At 35.8% G+C, this 15,424-nt stretch overlaps 1 protein-coding gene across 1 annotated transcript; it reads right to left on the bottom strand.

The window, feature by feature from the left end:
• Window positions 1–13,604: 13,604 nt before the first annotated feature.
• Window positions 13,605–15,391, bottom strand: LOC144633570 (adenosine receptor A2a-like). The gene is made up of 2 exons (XM_078492415.1): window positions 15,119–15,391; window positions 13,605–14,297 (listed from the first exon to the last, which is right to left on the bottom strand). The coding sequence occupies exons 1-2, from the start codon at window positions 15,389–15,391 to the stop codon at window positions 13,635–13,637; spliced, it is 936 nt and encodes a 311-aa protein (XP_078348541.1). The 3' UTR covers window positions 13,605–13,634.
• Window positions 15,392–15,424: the final 33 nt, after the last annotated feature.

The raw sequence follows: 15,424 nt of genomic DNA, 5'->3' as shown, positions 1-15,424 counted from the left end.
AGAAGCCTTGCTTACCAGTCGCTCGGCTGCAATAGACAAATAGAAACTGTTATTAGCTACACGGATGAAGAGAAAGAGATTCATATGCGAAGATAATTTCACCATCAGTGGTGTTTGATTATACCGTCACACACAAAAAATGCCTCATCATCTCAAATATTCATTGTGCCAATGAAAGTGCCCGACATACTGGAATTGACAAGCCTTGTCCAAATATAAGTTATAAGGTTGAAGTAATATCCCTAATTTTGTGAACGGAAATGTTTTGGTTTTCGGATCTTCCCGTAATTTGTTTGATGGTACTCAACTTTGATCAGTCTTCCGGTCGTTTGACATGTTATTTTTGGGCAAAGAAAACGTTCTTTTTATTTGACGATTTTACTACTTGTAAATATCTTTGGTAAAAATGTCTTGTCGCGATAAAAAAAATGTAAACATATTGCCTTTCTATTTTTTATATAAGGTGAACTCCGGTTTTCATTGTTATGCGCAGAGTTTGTGAGCCAATCAAACTAGAAATGCATAAAATGAGGTTGGGACAAATTATATACGAGTAGTAAGAGGTAAAATTATTTCCTGAAGTACTGTATAGCAAACAGTCATTCCTGGTTTTCAGACATCTCACAGGATTATGTTTTCAGTGATTGTCTGGATTTGTTTTAAAAAAACACTGGAAGTCTTTCTTTCCCTTAAGCTATTATAGGTTAAATCAGCGTGCATATCTAAGAATTCGAGACCTAATATAAATCTTATTTCTCAGATTCCAGTAATAAAATGCTGTTGAAAACGAATTGCCCGAATAAAAATTTCGATGTTCCCTCTAACTTTAATTTTCCGATCTTATTACTGTCAGCATGGCCTACAAGCATTTTTACCTTTCTTAGAAAAGTGTAGACGCTTTCATGAAGAATGATTAGTGTAATTCTTTTTTTTTGTTCTATGTTTACAGAAACGGGGAATTCGTTAAATTAACTCAGTATACAGTCGAATCACGATAACTCGAACCTTCAAGGGAAATCGAAAAAGTTCGAGTTATCGAGAGTAAAATTAGTAAGAAAACAACCAGAAGGGGAATCGGAAAAGGTTCGAGTTAGCGGGAGCTCGAGTTACTGAGGGTTCGAGTTATCGGGATTCAACTGTACCTCAAACCAGAGAACTGAAATTTAATTTAAGGATTTAAACGTATGATGGAGACCCTCCTGTAGTGGAACAGTTATCGACTGGTCATAGAAAACGCTAAATAATGAAAAGGTGAATCCAAACTGGAACACAAAACATCCCCCAAAACGTTTATTATAAATTAAACAATGTTTAGAGAAAAATTGGAATTTATGGCATAAGTACAATATCCTATTGCGAGATTTTAATGGCCGTGAATGGATATTGTTATATCCATGTTTTTAAATTCAAGACTCGACAAGGATGACGATCTTTTATCTCCAGGCTTAATACATACACAGATTTATAAGAATACCATAACAATATCACTCGAAACTCTTTTGAACACCAGGCTTACGCATCCCCTGGTAGATGAATAGTTAGGAGCAGAAGTTGAACTTTTGTTACAGGTCATATTTTTTCATAAAAGAACGGTTCCGTCAATTCTTCATTTCCTTCAGGTTCAGTATCATAAAGTGTGGATACAAGAATGCACATTTTGTCGAATGAGTTTTAGATATTTTTTTTAGTCAAAAACAAACAAAAAATAACTAACGACCACCAATAAAATAGCATCAACTGTATACAAACGTCATATAAGCTGATCATGAAATTTGTAACAGTTCGCTGTGTCACTGAGTATTACATAACCGGTTTAATAGTTCGCCTCAGTAACGACTTAGTTTCTTTTGGAAATATATTTTCGCAGTATGTCTATGATAGCGTGTCGAATGTGTCGCATCTTCCAACAGTAAATAACAGGATTTAAAGATGAATTAGTAAAAACCAGCGTCTGAAAGTAAAGTGAAAGACTCGCATTAACCGTTGTTGTTCCATATATCAAAATGAACATAATATTAAAACCATGTGGCATATAACAAAATAAAAACAACAGATAGACGTAAAATGTTCCGAGCGCAGATTTCTTGATGCTCGCAAAGTTTGCCATTTCACCATTCTGTGCTGTTTGTTCTTGCAGCTGGAAGGCTTGAATTTGATTTGTGTGGCGTCGTATGGCAAAGAAGATCTTGTAATTAAACAGTGTTGTACTTAAGAGACAAAAAAATGCACCACAGGCCATTAACACTCGACTTATGTTCTTTGGGATCCACGTTGTAAAAAGTATTAACGAAAGAAACGGACTGACAAACCATATTAAAATCACCATGGCAACAGCACGCTTGTGAGTCACAAGTTCCTGATATCTGAGATGAAGATGAATAGCTAAGAATCTGTCTACACTCAGGGCCATAACGCCAAAGAACGAAGGAAAGAAGAACACACTTATGGCGATCTTCAAAGCCTTGTCGGTGGAACAATTTGTGTTGTTATGCTGTGACCAGTTGCCTAGTGTTGCGATGTACAAAGGTTGAACCAGTAAACCAACACCAAGATCAGAAACAGCAAGACTCACGAGCAATGTTTTCAAAGGTTTTGGCAAGGACGGAGTTTTTCTCATCGCGTGGATTGTTAAAATATTCAACATGATTGCAGTATACGATAAGAAAGCGTTCAAAACACAATTAGTGACGTATGACCAGTACAAGTCCTCGATATTTGACCCGGTTGACTCGTTTTTCAGCAATTCCTCACAAAATGAATCTTCCATGTCGATTTAACGTGCGAAAGAAGCACTGAACAGATATTGCGTAAAAAAGTAAAAGGTATGAAGCAAACTTTCTGTCCTTTCCCTAATATGTATTCTTCAGTTGAACTAGCACAGCTTCTCAGGTTAGCGAATCAAGATTATGTGTGTTTGGTACTATTCACAATCAGTATGCTGGATACAAAGACAGAAAGGAAGTGATATTCACAAGTGGAGAATGATCTTTTGGGGAAATTTTCTTCCAGAATTGTATGTTTAACAAAAGACAGAACTGTTTGTTTTAAATAGCTGTTATAGGCGCACATTGTTGAAGACGCTAAAGACGAAGACGAAGCTTTTGTTGGTTAAGTTTTAATTATAGCACAATGTTTAGAAAAGAAGAGAATTCGTAGAATTAAGACAATATTTCTTTGCGATGATGTAATTGTCACAAGGCTTCTGTTTACTTCAAAACCGATAGCTTGGATTGAAATATGATTTTTTAATTTAAAGCTAAGCCTAACAAAAACATTTTTTATTTTTAGAAAGTAACAAGTTGACCTCATGCAGTCGAACAGCTACCCATTCAGTGCCCATTATACAGCCTGTGAGGCAAAAAACTTGTAATTACTGCATCTTTTGCAGCTGTCGCCTTTTGAAAGAAAAAACTCGGCTATGATGTCTCCTAAGATACCGCGAATCCACCTCCCTGAAATAACTCTCTTTTAAACCACATTTTCATGATTAAATTTTTGGCACATGCGACAGTTTTGCAAAAAGAAGACTTTATACATATAGAAAAGGCCCTGGTATGTTAGTATTTTAATACTATTTTAGTGCTACCCTCGTTATATAAAGTCTTTACTTACTTACTTACTTGCTTGCTTGCTTTCTTGCTTACTTGCTTGCTTATTTACTTACTTACTTACTTTCAAGTTTAAGACTTGACAAAGACGAAGATCTTTTATCTTCATATACATAAACATAGTTATGAGTATTTTTGTATCACTCAAAACTCTTTCCAAAATCAAGCGTTCACACATCTCCTGGTGGATGAATAGTAAAAGGCAAAAGTTGAACTTCTGTTACAGGTCATATTTTTCATAAAAGTACCATTCCGTCATTTTTTCATATTATTCAGATTCAATATCATGAAGTTTGGATACAAGATAGCGCATTTTGTCGAATGAGTTTTAAACATTTCGTAAGTTAGAAACGAAACTAAGAAAAAACAACCAATAACAAGTAGTTAGCTGCGTGAAGACGTCATATTAGCTGATCATGAAATTTGACACAGTTCGCTGTGTCATTCAGTATTACATAACCTGTTAAAGTAGTTCGCATTAGTTTCACTCTTATTCTTAGGCCATCTTAACTTCAGTAAAGATAGAAAACACACTGCGGTGATATTTTTCCCCCCCCCCCCATTTTTTTTTTTTTTTTTTTTTTTTACCCTTACCAAATTTGCCGTCTATATTTTCCAACATAACAAGACCACGCATGTCGGAAAACATATGGTCAAATATGGTTAGTCGGATTTCGTTTCGCCTTAATTTTTTCTTGGAAATATATTTCGCAGTGTGTCCATCATAGCGTGTCGAATGTGTCGCATCTTCCAGCAGTAAATGACAGGATTTAAAGATGAGTTAAGAAATACCAGCGTTTGTGAATAAAGCGAAAAAGCCTTATTAATGGTTGTTGGTCCATATATCACAACGGAAAGCAAATTACAACCACGCGGCAAATAACAAAACAGAAACACGAGATATACGTAAAATGTACCGAGTGCAGATTTCTTGACGCTCGCAAAGTTTGCCAGTTCCCTATTCGGTGTCGTTTGATCTTGTAGTTGTAGAGCTTGAATTTGATTTTTGTGGCGTCGTACGGTCACATAAATCTTGAAATTAAGTAAAGCTGTAATTATGAGACCTAAAACTGAACAACTGGCTAAACCCGTGGTAGAAATTCTGCCCGGGATCCACGTCGTAAACATAAGTAAGGCAAGAAATGGAGTGGACATCCACATCAAGATCACCACAGCAACAACACGCTTGTGAGTCACAAGTTCCTGATATCTGAGATGAAGATAAATGGCTAAGAACCTGTCTAAAGTTATGGCCATAACTCCAATAAACGATGGAAAGAAAATAACAAATATAATTATGGCAAAAGCCATTTTGGTTAAACAGTTTGGGTTGTTTTGCTGTGACCAGTTGCCCAGCAATACGCTGTAAAAAGGTTGAACCACTAAACCAACACCAAGATCAGAAACAGCAAGACTTAGGAGCAATGTCTTTAAAGTCTCTGGTAACGACGAAGTTTTTCTCATCGCATGGATTGTTAAAATGTTCAACATGATAGTGGTATACGATAAGAAAGCGTTAAAAACACAATTGACGATGTATGACCAGTACAAGTCTTCGATATTAGAAGTGGGTGACTCGATTTTCAGCAATTCCTCACATAATGAATCTTCCATGATGTTTTTACGCATGAAAAGAGCTCTGCACCGCTGTTCCGCAAAAAAGCAAATGTATTAATCAGAATTTCGGTGTTTTTCCTTGATAAGTATTTCTTGCTTCACCCAACTTTCATCAGTTGTGCGAGATTCTACTAATCCGAGCAGCGAGCCGAAAACTTTAAACAATTAGCAAGGACTGATTCAGAAAGTCATATTTACGAGTAGAGAATAATTCTTCGGTGACAATTAGCAGAAATTAGATCTTTACAATAGATACAACTATTGATTCTAGTTTTCTTTGAAACACATCTTTGTTTATAGAAAACTTAAATTAATGAAATAAAAAATTAAATGAGGAGAACACAATATATTCCACGAAGTTTTCATTGGTTTAGGTTTTTATTAATATTGCACAGTGTTTAGAGTCAAAAAGGAAATTGATTAAATTAACAAAATACTCCACCCCAAGGTTTTTATTGCCGCTAACCTTTTGTGTATTCAAAGATAATAACTAGAACTTTTACTTTAATTTAAGGTCAGTAATGGAAATCTTTTGCAAAGATTTAAAGTAATATGTCGATCACAAAGCGTCAATCAGTTACCCATTCAGTGTCTATTATGCTGCCTGTGAGGCAGGCAAGTTATAATTACTTCAGATTCCCCCTCTACCCCAATTGGCATGAAAATACTTGGACGGAATGTTTTCAAGGACTACCGCGAAGGCATCTAACTAAAAAAAATATTCTTTTAGACTACACATTAGTAGTATTTCGGTACATTTGGTTGTTATTAGAAAGGCGACTTCTGTGTAAAACGCGAAGAAAGTAAATTTTTTTTTCTTAAATTCTCCAAATTTACAACTAGGTTTTGCATTGTGTTTTAGTTTGACACTTATCTGGTTTGGAAAATGTTCAATGATGACTTTTATCACCACGATTAATATGAAATGCTACAAATTCAAAGATAAGACCAGTGAAAAGTTTATTTATTAGTATCAGAAACCATACTAAAATTTCTACTGGTCACTAGTTTTTATCTACAAATCTTATCAGGCGCACATATTTTTTTGGTTTACAAGATAGTGTTTGTACTGCCAGCTGTACATGAAAGCAGCCTGTCATTAAAACTTATGCATGGTATTCTTCGTTTATTTTTGTTACTTAATGGAGAACTAGAATCTTTTTCCATGCAAAAGTTCATATTTGATCTATCTTGGATATATATTTCGCAAAACGTCCACGATAGCGTGTCGAATGTCTCTCATCTTCCAACAGTAAATAACAGGATTTAAAGATGAATTAAGAAACATCAGCGTATGTGAGTAAAGCGAAAAAGCCTTTAAAGTATTAGTTGATCCATATAACAGCATGAAAAAGAAATAAAAACTTTGGGGCAAACAACAAATCAAAAACACAATATACACGTAAAATGTACCAAGCGCAGATTTCCTTGTCCTCGAAAAATTAGCGGCTCCACCATTCTGTTCAAGTATTTGCAAAGCTTGAATTTGGTTTGTATGACGCCTTATGGTCAAATATATCTTGAGATTAAGTATTGCTGTAGTTCCAGCACATAAAAGTACACCACAGGCCAAAAATACACGAATTATGCTCCTTGGGATCCACGATGTAAAAACCAAAAACGAAAGTAACGGACTGAACAACCATATTGAGATCACCACAGCAACAACACGCTTGTGAGTCACAAGTTCCTGATATCTGAGATGAAGATGAACGGATAAAAACCTGTCTGCAATCAGGGCCATAACGCCAAAGAACGAAGGAAAGAAAAACACACTTATGGCGATCCTGAATGCAGTTTGGGTGGAACAGTTTGTGTCGTTTTGTTGTGACAAGTTACCCAGCAATACGCTGTAAAAAGGTTGAACCAGTAAGCCAACACCAAGATCAGAAACAGCAAGACTCAGGAGCAATGTTTTTAAAGGTTTTGGCAAGGACGGAGTTTTTCTCATCGCGTGGATTGTCAAAATGTTTAACATGATGGCGGTATACGATAAGAAAGCGTTCAAAACACAATTAGCGACGTATGACCAGTACAAGTCTTCCATATGAGAAGCGGTGGACTCGTTTTCGTGCAATTTCTCGCACATGAAATCTTTCATGATGATTAAACTTGTCAAAGTAGCACTGGATGAACTTTCTGTAAATAAATCAAAGGTATCAAGCAAATTTCTTTGATTTCCCTTGCTTCGTACTTCTCCAGTCAAGCGATCATAGCTTTTGCGATTAAAATAATCATGATTTGCGTCATATTATTAACATTCAGTATGCTGGATACTTTTAAACAATCAAAATGGTTTTCCCAGTAATAGGATTTTCGACAAGGGACTGAACTGTTTGCCTTGATTTTCTTACATGTATATATTTTTTTTTTTTAAAAAAAGAAAAATAAAAAAAAAAAAAAAAAAATTTATAAAAAAAAAGAAAATAAAAAAAAAAAAAAAAAAAAAAATTAACGCAAAAAGCACATCACATCCCACGAGCCTTTGTTGGTTTTAATTGTTCATTTTCATTAATATTATTACACAAAGCTTAGGAAAAAAGGAATCCGCTAAATGTAATACAATATCTTACTGAGGGGATTTATTGCCCAACGCATTTGTGTACATTAAATCTAATAACTAGAATTTATACTTATATTTTTAATTAAAATCAACAACAGCCCTTTGAAACTGATATGACGACACCTCATGCAGTCTAACAGCTACCCATTCATTTCCCATTTTAAAAGCCTGTGAGGCAGGCAAATGTTAATTACTGCATTTTTTTTGGCTGTCGCCATTTGAAAAAAAAAATACTTGGGTAAGTTATCTCTAAAGACTGCCGCGAACAAATCTTCTTGAGAAATATCATTTAAAACAACACGTTACAAGTTTTGGGTACATGTGGAAGTTTTGGGATAAAACGAGCTTATGATAAAATGTGTCAGAACAGATTTGCAACTATACTTTAATTTTCGCACAAATTTATGACCGTTATCCAACTTTGTAAACATCGGTCGCCTTGACGGTGATGTTTTTATCGTCAAGGCTAATGTTACAAAATGAAAGGAAGGAAGCAATGATGAAGTTTGCTTGAATAATATACCACTAGCTATCAGTGTTTTTACCCCCAGCAAATGCAGTTATTGTTTTGTGTTACTGCAAATAGCAAATAATATTATGATAATGATGATGATGATGATGATGATGATATGATGATGATTGTAATGGCTTTATTGAAAGTGCTTACACACGGGGCTCTTTGCCTGTCATTAAAAGTTTCCACCTGATATGGAAAACTTAACATCCAATAAAATACAAAAAATAAATACATGGGATTTTACAGTGACATCCTCCACAAAGTGGCTCTTCCGATCCCACTGTACTGATGGCATGTTTCAAATATTTTTCGTGTGCAAAATGTAAGTCTATATCAACTAGAAACGTGGTGGTCTGTGTCGAGACATCCAAGTTTCTTACCATGATGTTTCGTACAATTTGCTTTTTCACTGAGTATTATACCACCTGTTTGGCAATAAAGCTTGATAGTTCACCTTAGTTCCTCCTTGGAAATATACTTCGCAGCATATCTATGACAGCGTGTCGAATTTGTCTCATTTTCAAGCAGTAAATAACGGGATTTAAAGATGAATTAAGAAACATTAGAGTCCATGAATAAAGTACAAAAGCCTTTGCAGTAGTGGTTGTTCCGTATAACAGAATAAAAGCCAAATTACAACCCCTTGGCAAATAACAAAAGATGAACACAAGATATACGTAAAATGTACCGAGTGCAGATTTCCTGACTCTAGCAAAATTTGTGATTGAACTATTCTGTGTTGTTTGTTCTTGTGATTGTAGTGCCTGAATTTGAATTTTGTGACGTCTTGCGGCCAAATATATCTTGAAATTAAGCACTGCTGTAATTACGAGGCATAAAATTCCAGAACAGGCCACAATCGCGTAAAAGATGTTCCTTTGATCTGTAAAAAGCATTACCAAAATAAGGGGACTGAACAGCCACATTGGGATCACCCCAGCAACAACACGCTTGTGAGTCACAAGTTCCTGATATCTGAGATGAAGATGAATAGCCAAGAATCTGTCTACACTCAGGGCCATAACACTAAAGAACGATGGTATAGAAAACACAGCTGTGGTGATGGCTAAAGCTAGTTTGGTGAAACAATCTATGTTGTTTTGCTGTGACCACTTTCCCATTAATGTGATGTAAAAAGGTTGAGCCAATAAACCAACACCAAGATCAGAAACAGCAAGACTCAGAAGCAATGTTTTTAAAGTCTTTGGCAACGACAAAGAAGTCCTCATTGCGTGGATTGTTAAAATGTTCAACATTATGGCGGTATACGATAGGAAAGCATTAAAGACACAATTAATGATGTACGACCAGTACAAGTCTTCGATATTAGAAGTGGGTGTCTCGATTTCTAGCAATTCCTCACATAATGAATCTTGCATGATGATCGAACGCACGAAAAGAGCTTTGCAAAAAATACTCTGTGAAAAACCAAATGTACTAATCAAAATTTTGGTGCTTTCCCTTGACAGTATTTCTTTGCTGTTCTTTACATTCACCGGTTGTGCGAACTGCTATTATAATCTGAGCAGCGCGCCGGATATTTTTAAATAGTGAAGAACAATTCTTCGTTGACAATTATCAGAAATTAGATCTTTAACAGGAGATATAACTATTGATTACAGTCTTCTTCAGAGCACATCATTGTTTACAGAAAACTTGAATTAATAAAATGAAAAAGTGAATACAGAAAACAAAACATATTTTCATTGGTTTAGGTTTTTATTAATATTGCACAGTGCTTAGAGAAAAAAAGGGCAATTGAAGAAATTAATTAAATACCCAACTTCAAGGATGGTTTTGTCACTAAGCTAATTGTGAGTATTCATAGCTGACAACTAGAACTTATATTTAATTTAAGGTAACGGAAATCTTTTGGCAAAGTTTAAACGTAATAGACCTCATACAGTCCAACATCTAGCTTCCCATTCAGTACCTGTTATACAGCCTGTGAGGCAGGCAAGCTTTAATTACGTACTGCAGCTTTAGCTTCCCCGCCATTTGACAGGAAAAGACTTGGGGGAATGTCTCCCAGGGTGCTGGAAGCTGCTGGGAAGGCATCTACCAAAAAAATATTACTTTAATAAAACTACTCATTAGTAGTTTTTCGGTACATTGGCTGTTATTAGATAAACGACTTTAGTACAAAATGCAAATGTAAAAAAAAAAAAAAAATTAAAGGTGTCTAATTTACAGCTAAGTTTTGCATGTTCAGAGATAAGAAGTAATGAAAAGTTTACTCATTTGCTCGAGAAGTTCATTGATTAATATCGGTGATGATACTAAAACATACCTTATTATAGAAAATTAAAGCTCGTGTTAATTAAGGTATTTGAAATTAACGCGACTTAAAAACGCGAATTGAAAGAAAAATTACTTCTCAGTAATAATGGAAATAAACGCGAAAGAGGGGGTAACATTTTAAAATAAAGGTTATTAACGCAAGGTACACAAAGAAAAACACTTGTTAAACAACAGGAACAAGTCTATTAGGTTAAGCGAAGGTATCTGACCGCCTCGAGCGTTTTTCACAGTTTCAGTGATACCGGCAGATTTCCACCCTGATGAAATAATGCCTTTTCCTAGGATTCAAAAAAATTTGGACTGTATCGAGAATTTGGGGCCAAAATATAATAATGGAAATTAAAGTCATGGAAATTAACGCTCCAATGAATAAACGGCGCGGAAATTAATTGCCTCATTTTCCAGCAGTAAATAACAGGATTTAAAGATGAATTAAGAAACATCAACGTTTGTGAGTAAAGCGAGAAAGCCTTCAAAGCGGTAGTTGATCCATATAACAGATTGGAAAAGAAATAAAAACTTTGGGGCAAACAACAAATCAAAAACACAATATACACGTAAAATGTACCGAGCGCAGATTTCCTTGTCCTCGATAAATTAGCGGCTCCGCCATTCTGTGTCCTACGGTATGTATCAGTATTTGCAAAGCTTGAATTTGGTTTGTGTGACGCTTTACGGTCAAATATATTTTGAGATTAAGTAGTGCTGCTGTAACGGCACATTAAACCATTCCACAGGCCAAAAACACACGACTGCGATGGATCTCGCAATTTCTTGCGATTTAAATCTTTCATGGTATTTCAACTTATACTGAAAGAAGAACTGTATAAACCTTCTGTAAACAAGACAAAACTATAAAGCAAAATTTCTGTGATTTTCCTTGCTGCGTATTTATCAGCTGCGGATTTATGCATTCAAATGATCATAGCTTTTTTAATTAAGATAATCATGATTTGCGTTATATTATTTTCACCCAGAATATGCTGGATACATTAAAACAATCACCAAGGACTGAGGTTATTCTGTGGAAATAGGATCTTTAAAATCTGAAAAGCAAAAGTTGACCCAAAGAGCACAACAATTCCCTCGAACATTTGTTAGTTTAAGATTAAAATTCATCACCACACAAAGTTTGGGAAAACAGAAATTCGCTAAATTAATGCAATATTTTAATGAGAGAATTTAATTGCCCAACGCATTTATAAACTTCAAACCTGATAAATAGAATCGGTACTTCAATCTGTTTATTTAAAATCAATACTAAATGGCCTTTTGTAACTAATGCCCACACCTAGTGTAGTCAGACAGCTACTCATACTGTGCCCATTATACAGCCTGTGAGGCGGATAAATTTTAATTACTGACAACAGCTTCCGCCATTTGATAGAAAAAGACCTGGGTGAAAGGTCTCCATAGATTGCTGGTAAGGAATCTTCCTGAAATCGAAATATCACTCAAAGAACACGTTACAAGTTTTGGGTACATGGAAATCATTAGATAAAGCGACTGTATAATAAAATGTGGCAGGACTGATTTGCAACTCCTGTACTGTATTTATGACTGTTATCCAGTTTTGTAAATATCAGCCGCCTTGATGGTAATGTCGGTAATATCTTTTATCGCCTTCACAAAAGTGAAATATTTTAATTCAAGGCAAAGAAACAGTGAGAAGTTTAATTCTTGCTCGAAACGTCAACTGAATAATACTATTAACTATCAGTGTTTTTACCTGCAAATGCAGTTATTGTTTTGTGCTACTGTTAGCTATAAGCAGCCTGTCATTTAAAGTTTCCATGTTATATATATTCTGCGTTTATTTCTTGTCACTGAATGGAGACCTACGATCTTTTTCTGTGCAAAGTTTCAATCTATATCAACTAGGATGGCCTCCATGTTCCTCAAAAGTATTTCTTCGGTTTTGCAGTTCCCTGTTTTATAAAATATGCAATGGTTCTCAGTTTTATTTTCCTTTTGTTCCCATGTTCCCAGTTTTATTTTCCTTTTGTTCCCATGTTCCCAGTTTTATTTTCCTTTTGTTCCCATGTTCCCAGTTTTATTTTCCTTTTGTTCCCATGTTCCCAGTTTTAGTTTCCTTTTGTTCCCATGTTCCCAGTTTTATTTTCCTTTTGTTCCCATGTTCCCAGTTTTATTTTCCTTTTGTTCCCATGCTCCCAGTTTTATTTTCCTTTTGTTCCCATGTTCCCAGTTTTATTTTCCTTTTGTTCCCGTGTTCCCAGTTTTATTTTCCTTTTGTTCCCGTGTTCCCAGTTTTATTTTCCTTTTGTTCCCGTGTTCCCAGTTTTATTTTCCTTTTGTTCCCGTGTTCCCAGTTTTATTTTCCTTTTGTTCCCGTGTTCCCAGTTTTATTATCCTTTTGTTCCCATGTTCCCAGTTTTATTTTCCTTTTGTTCCCATGTTCCCAGTTTTATTTTCCTTTTGTTCCCATGTTCCCAGTTTTATTTTCCTTTTGTTCCCATGTTCCCAGTTTTATTTTCCTTTTGTTCCCGTGTTCCCAGTTTTACTATCCTTTTGTTCCCGTGTTCCCAGTTTTATTTTCCTTTTGTTCCCGTGTTCCCAGTTTTATTTTCCTTTTGTTCCCGTGTTCCCAGTTTTATTTTCCTTTTGTTCCCATGTTCCCAGTTTTATTTTCCTTTTGTTACCATGTTCCCAGTTTTATTTTCCTTTTGTTACCATGTTCCCAGTTTTATTTTCCTTTTGTTTCCATGTTCCCAGTTTTATTTTCCTTTTGTTCCCATGTTCCCAGTTTTATTTTCCTTTTGTTCCCGTGTTCCCAGTTTTATTTTCCTTTTGTTACCATGTTCCCAGTTTTATTTTCCTTTTGTTACCATGTTCCCAAAGGTTAATGGCCATGTTTCCTTGTTCCCTGATACCCCTGGGAGAGCCTCAAGTAAAAACGGGTCAGTCTGCGTAGAGAAGTGCAAGTTCCTCACCATTAAGTTTTCTACAATTGGCTTTGCCATTGATTATTATCATATAACCTGTTTGGGAATAAAGCTTGATATTCACCTTAGTTCCTCGTTGGAAATATACTTCGTACTATATTCATGATCGAGAGTCGAATTTGTCTTATCTTCCAACAATAAATAACAGGATTTAAAGATGAATTAAGGAACATCAAAGTCCATGAGTAAAGTGAAAAAGCCTTTGCAGTAGTAGTTGTTCCGTATAGCAGAACAAAAGCCCAATTACAAGCCCGTGGAAAATAACACATGATAAATACGAGATATACGTAAAATGTACCGAGCGCAGATTTCCTGATGCTTGCGAAGGTTGTCATTGTACCATCCTGTGTTGTTTGCTCTTGTAATTGTAGTGCTTGAATTTGAATTTTGTGACGTCGTGCGGCCAAATATATCTTGAAATTAAGCAATGCTGTAATTACGAGACATAAAATCCCTAAACAAACTATAACCGCGAGAGAGATGTCCTTCGGAATCCATGTTGTAAAATAAATTAACAAAATAAGGGGACTGGTCAACCACATTGAGATCACCACTGCAACAACACGCTTATGAGTCACAAGTTCCTGATATCTGAGATGAAGATGAACTGCTAAGAATCTGTCTACACTCAGAGCCATGACACCCAAGAAAGATGGTATAGCAAAGACAGCAGCGGTGATGAAAGAAGCAACTATGGTGAAACAATCTACCTTGTTTTTCTTTGACCACTTTCCCATCAATGGTTGAGGTCACACTTAGACTTTTCCTGTGGTTTAGGGCTTTTACTATAGTAAAAAAAAGTAAACAAAAGTTAATTATGGTAAACTGTGCTTGTTGACTTTTACATTTCCCAGATGGCTTCTTGTCCAAATGTTGCCAATCAAACTGCAATTTGATGACTAAAACAAATATGCTCAGACATTCCACTTTCACTCGCTTGCATGTCGCCTGCAGTGAGCCATGGATTCAGAACGCGTGGTCCTTACGATTAATTATTGCTCTTCTTCTATTTATCGCTGCTATCCAGAAAGCTCAGAGATTCAGATTTAGTGTCCTGAACATGTATTTTCTTCTGAGCAGACGACGGCACGACTTACCCACTGCTTACCACTGCTCTCCTCGCAAGGTGAATGCTGAGAAGACAAGCTTCTGCGCGGCGAAGAAGAGCGGATATTTGTCAGACATATTTTCAGCGAATTTTCTAGGACAACTGAAATAAAAGGTCTAGCGTTGCTTCTGTATTGATCCGAACACAAGAATAAAGCACGTAAATGAAAATGGCGCAACCATTTCACGGTTCCGGAGCTTTAAGACATTTCATGTCAAAACTTAGACAATCCATTACTTAAATAAACAAAGTTTAGATAAACGCGCGATAAACCATGCCTTTTCAGGTCGTTTTACAAAAGTAAACTTTGCTTTCATCCTGCCGCCGTTGCTATCGCGACAGACTACGATTACATTTACCATAGTAAACTGAAAAAAGCCGGTCACACTACAAATTGGCTTAACTATAGTAAACTTGACTTTACTATAGTAAAAAAAGCACTAGTGTGACCTCAACCAATGCGCTGTAAAAAGGTTGAGCCAATAAACCAACACCAAGATCAGAAACAGCAAGACTCAGGAGCAATGTTTTTAAAGTCTTTGGCAACGACGAAGAATTTCTCATCGCGTGGATTGTTAAAATGTTCATCATTATGGCGGTATACGAAAAGTAAGCGTTAAAAACACAGTTAGCGATGTATGTCCAGTACAAGTCGTCGATATTTAAAGTGGGTGACTCGACTGACAGCATTGCCTCGCATAACGATTCTTCCATGATGATGTTACTCAGTCACGGAAGGAGGTCTGC

Source organism: Oculina patagonica, chromosome 12 (assembly GCF_052425735.1).
Source record: "Oculina patagonica isolate OP01 chromosome 12, crgOcupat, whole genome shotgun sequence".
Lineage (NCBI taxonomy): Eukaryota > Metazoa > Cnidaria > Anthozoa > Scleractinia > Oculinidae > Oculina > Oculina patagonica.
This window is presented reverse-complemented; position numbering and strand designations above follow the sequence as displayed.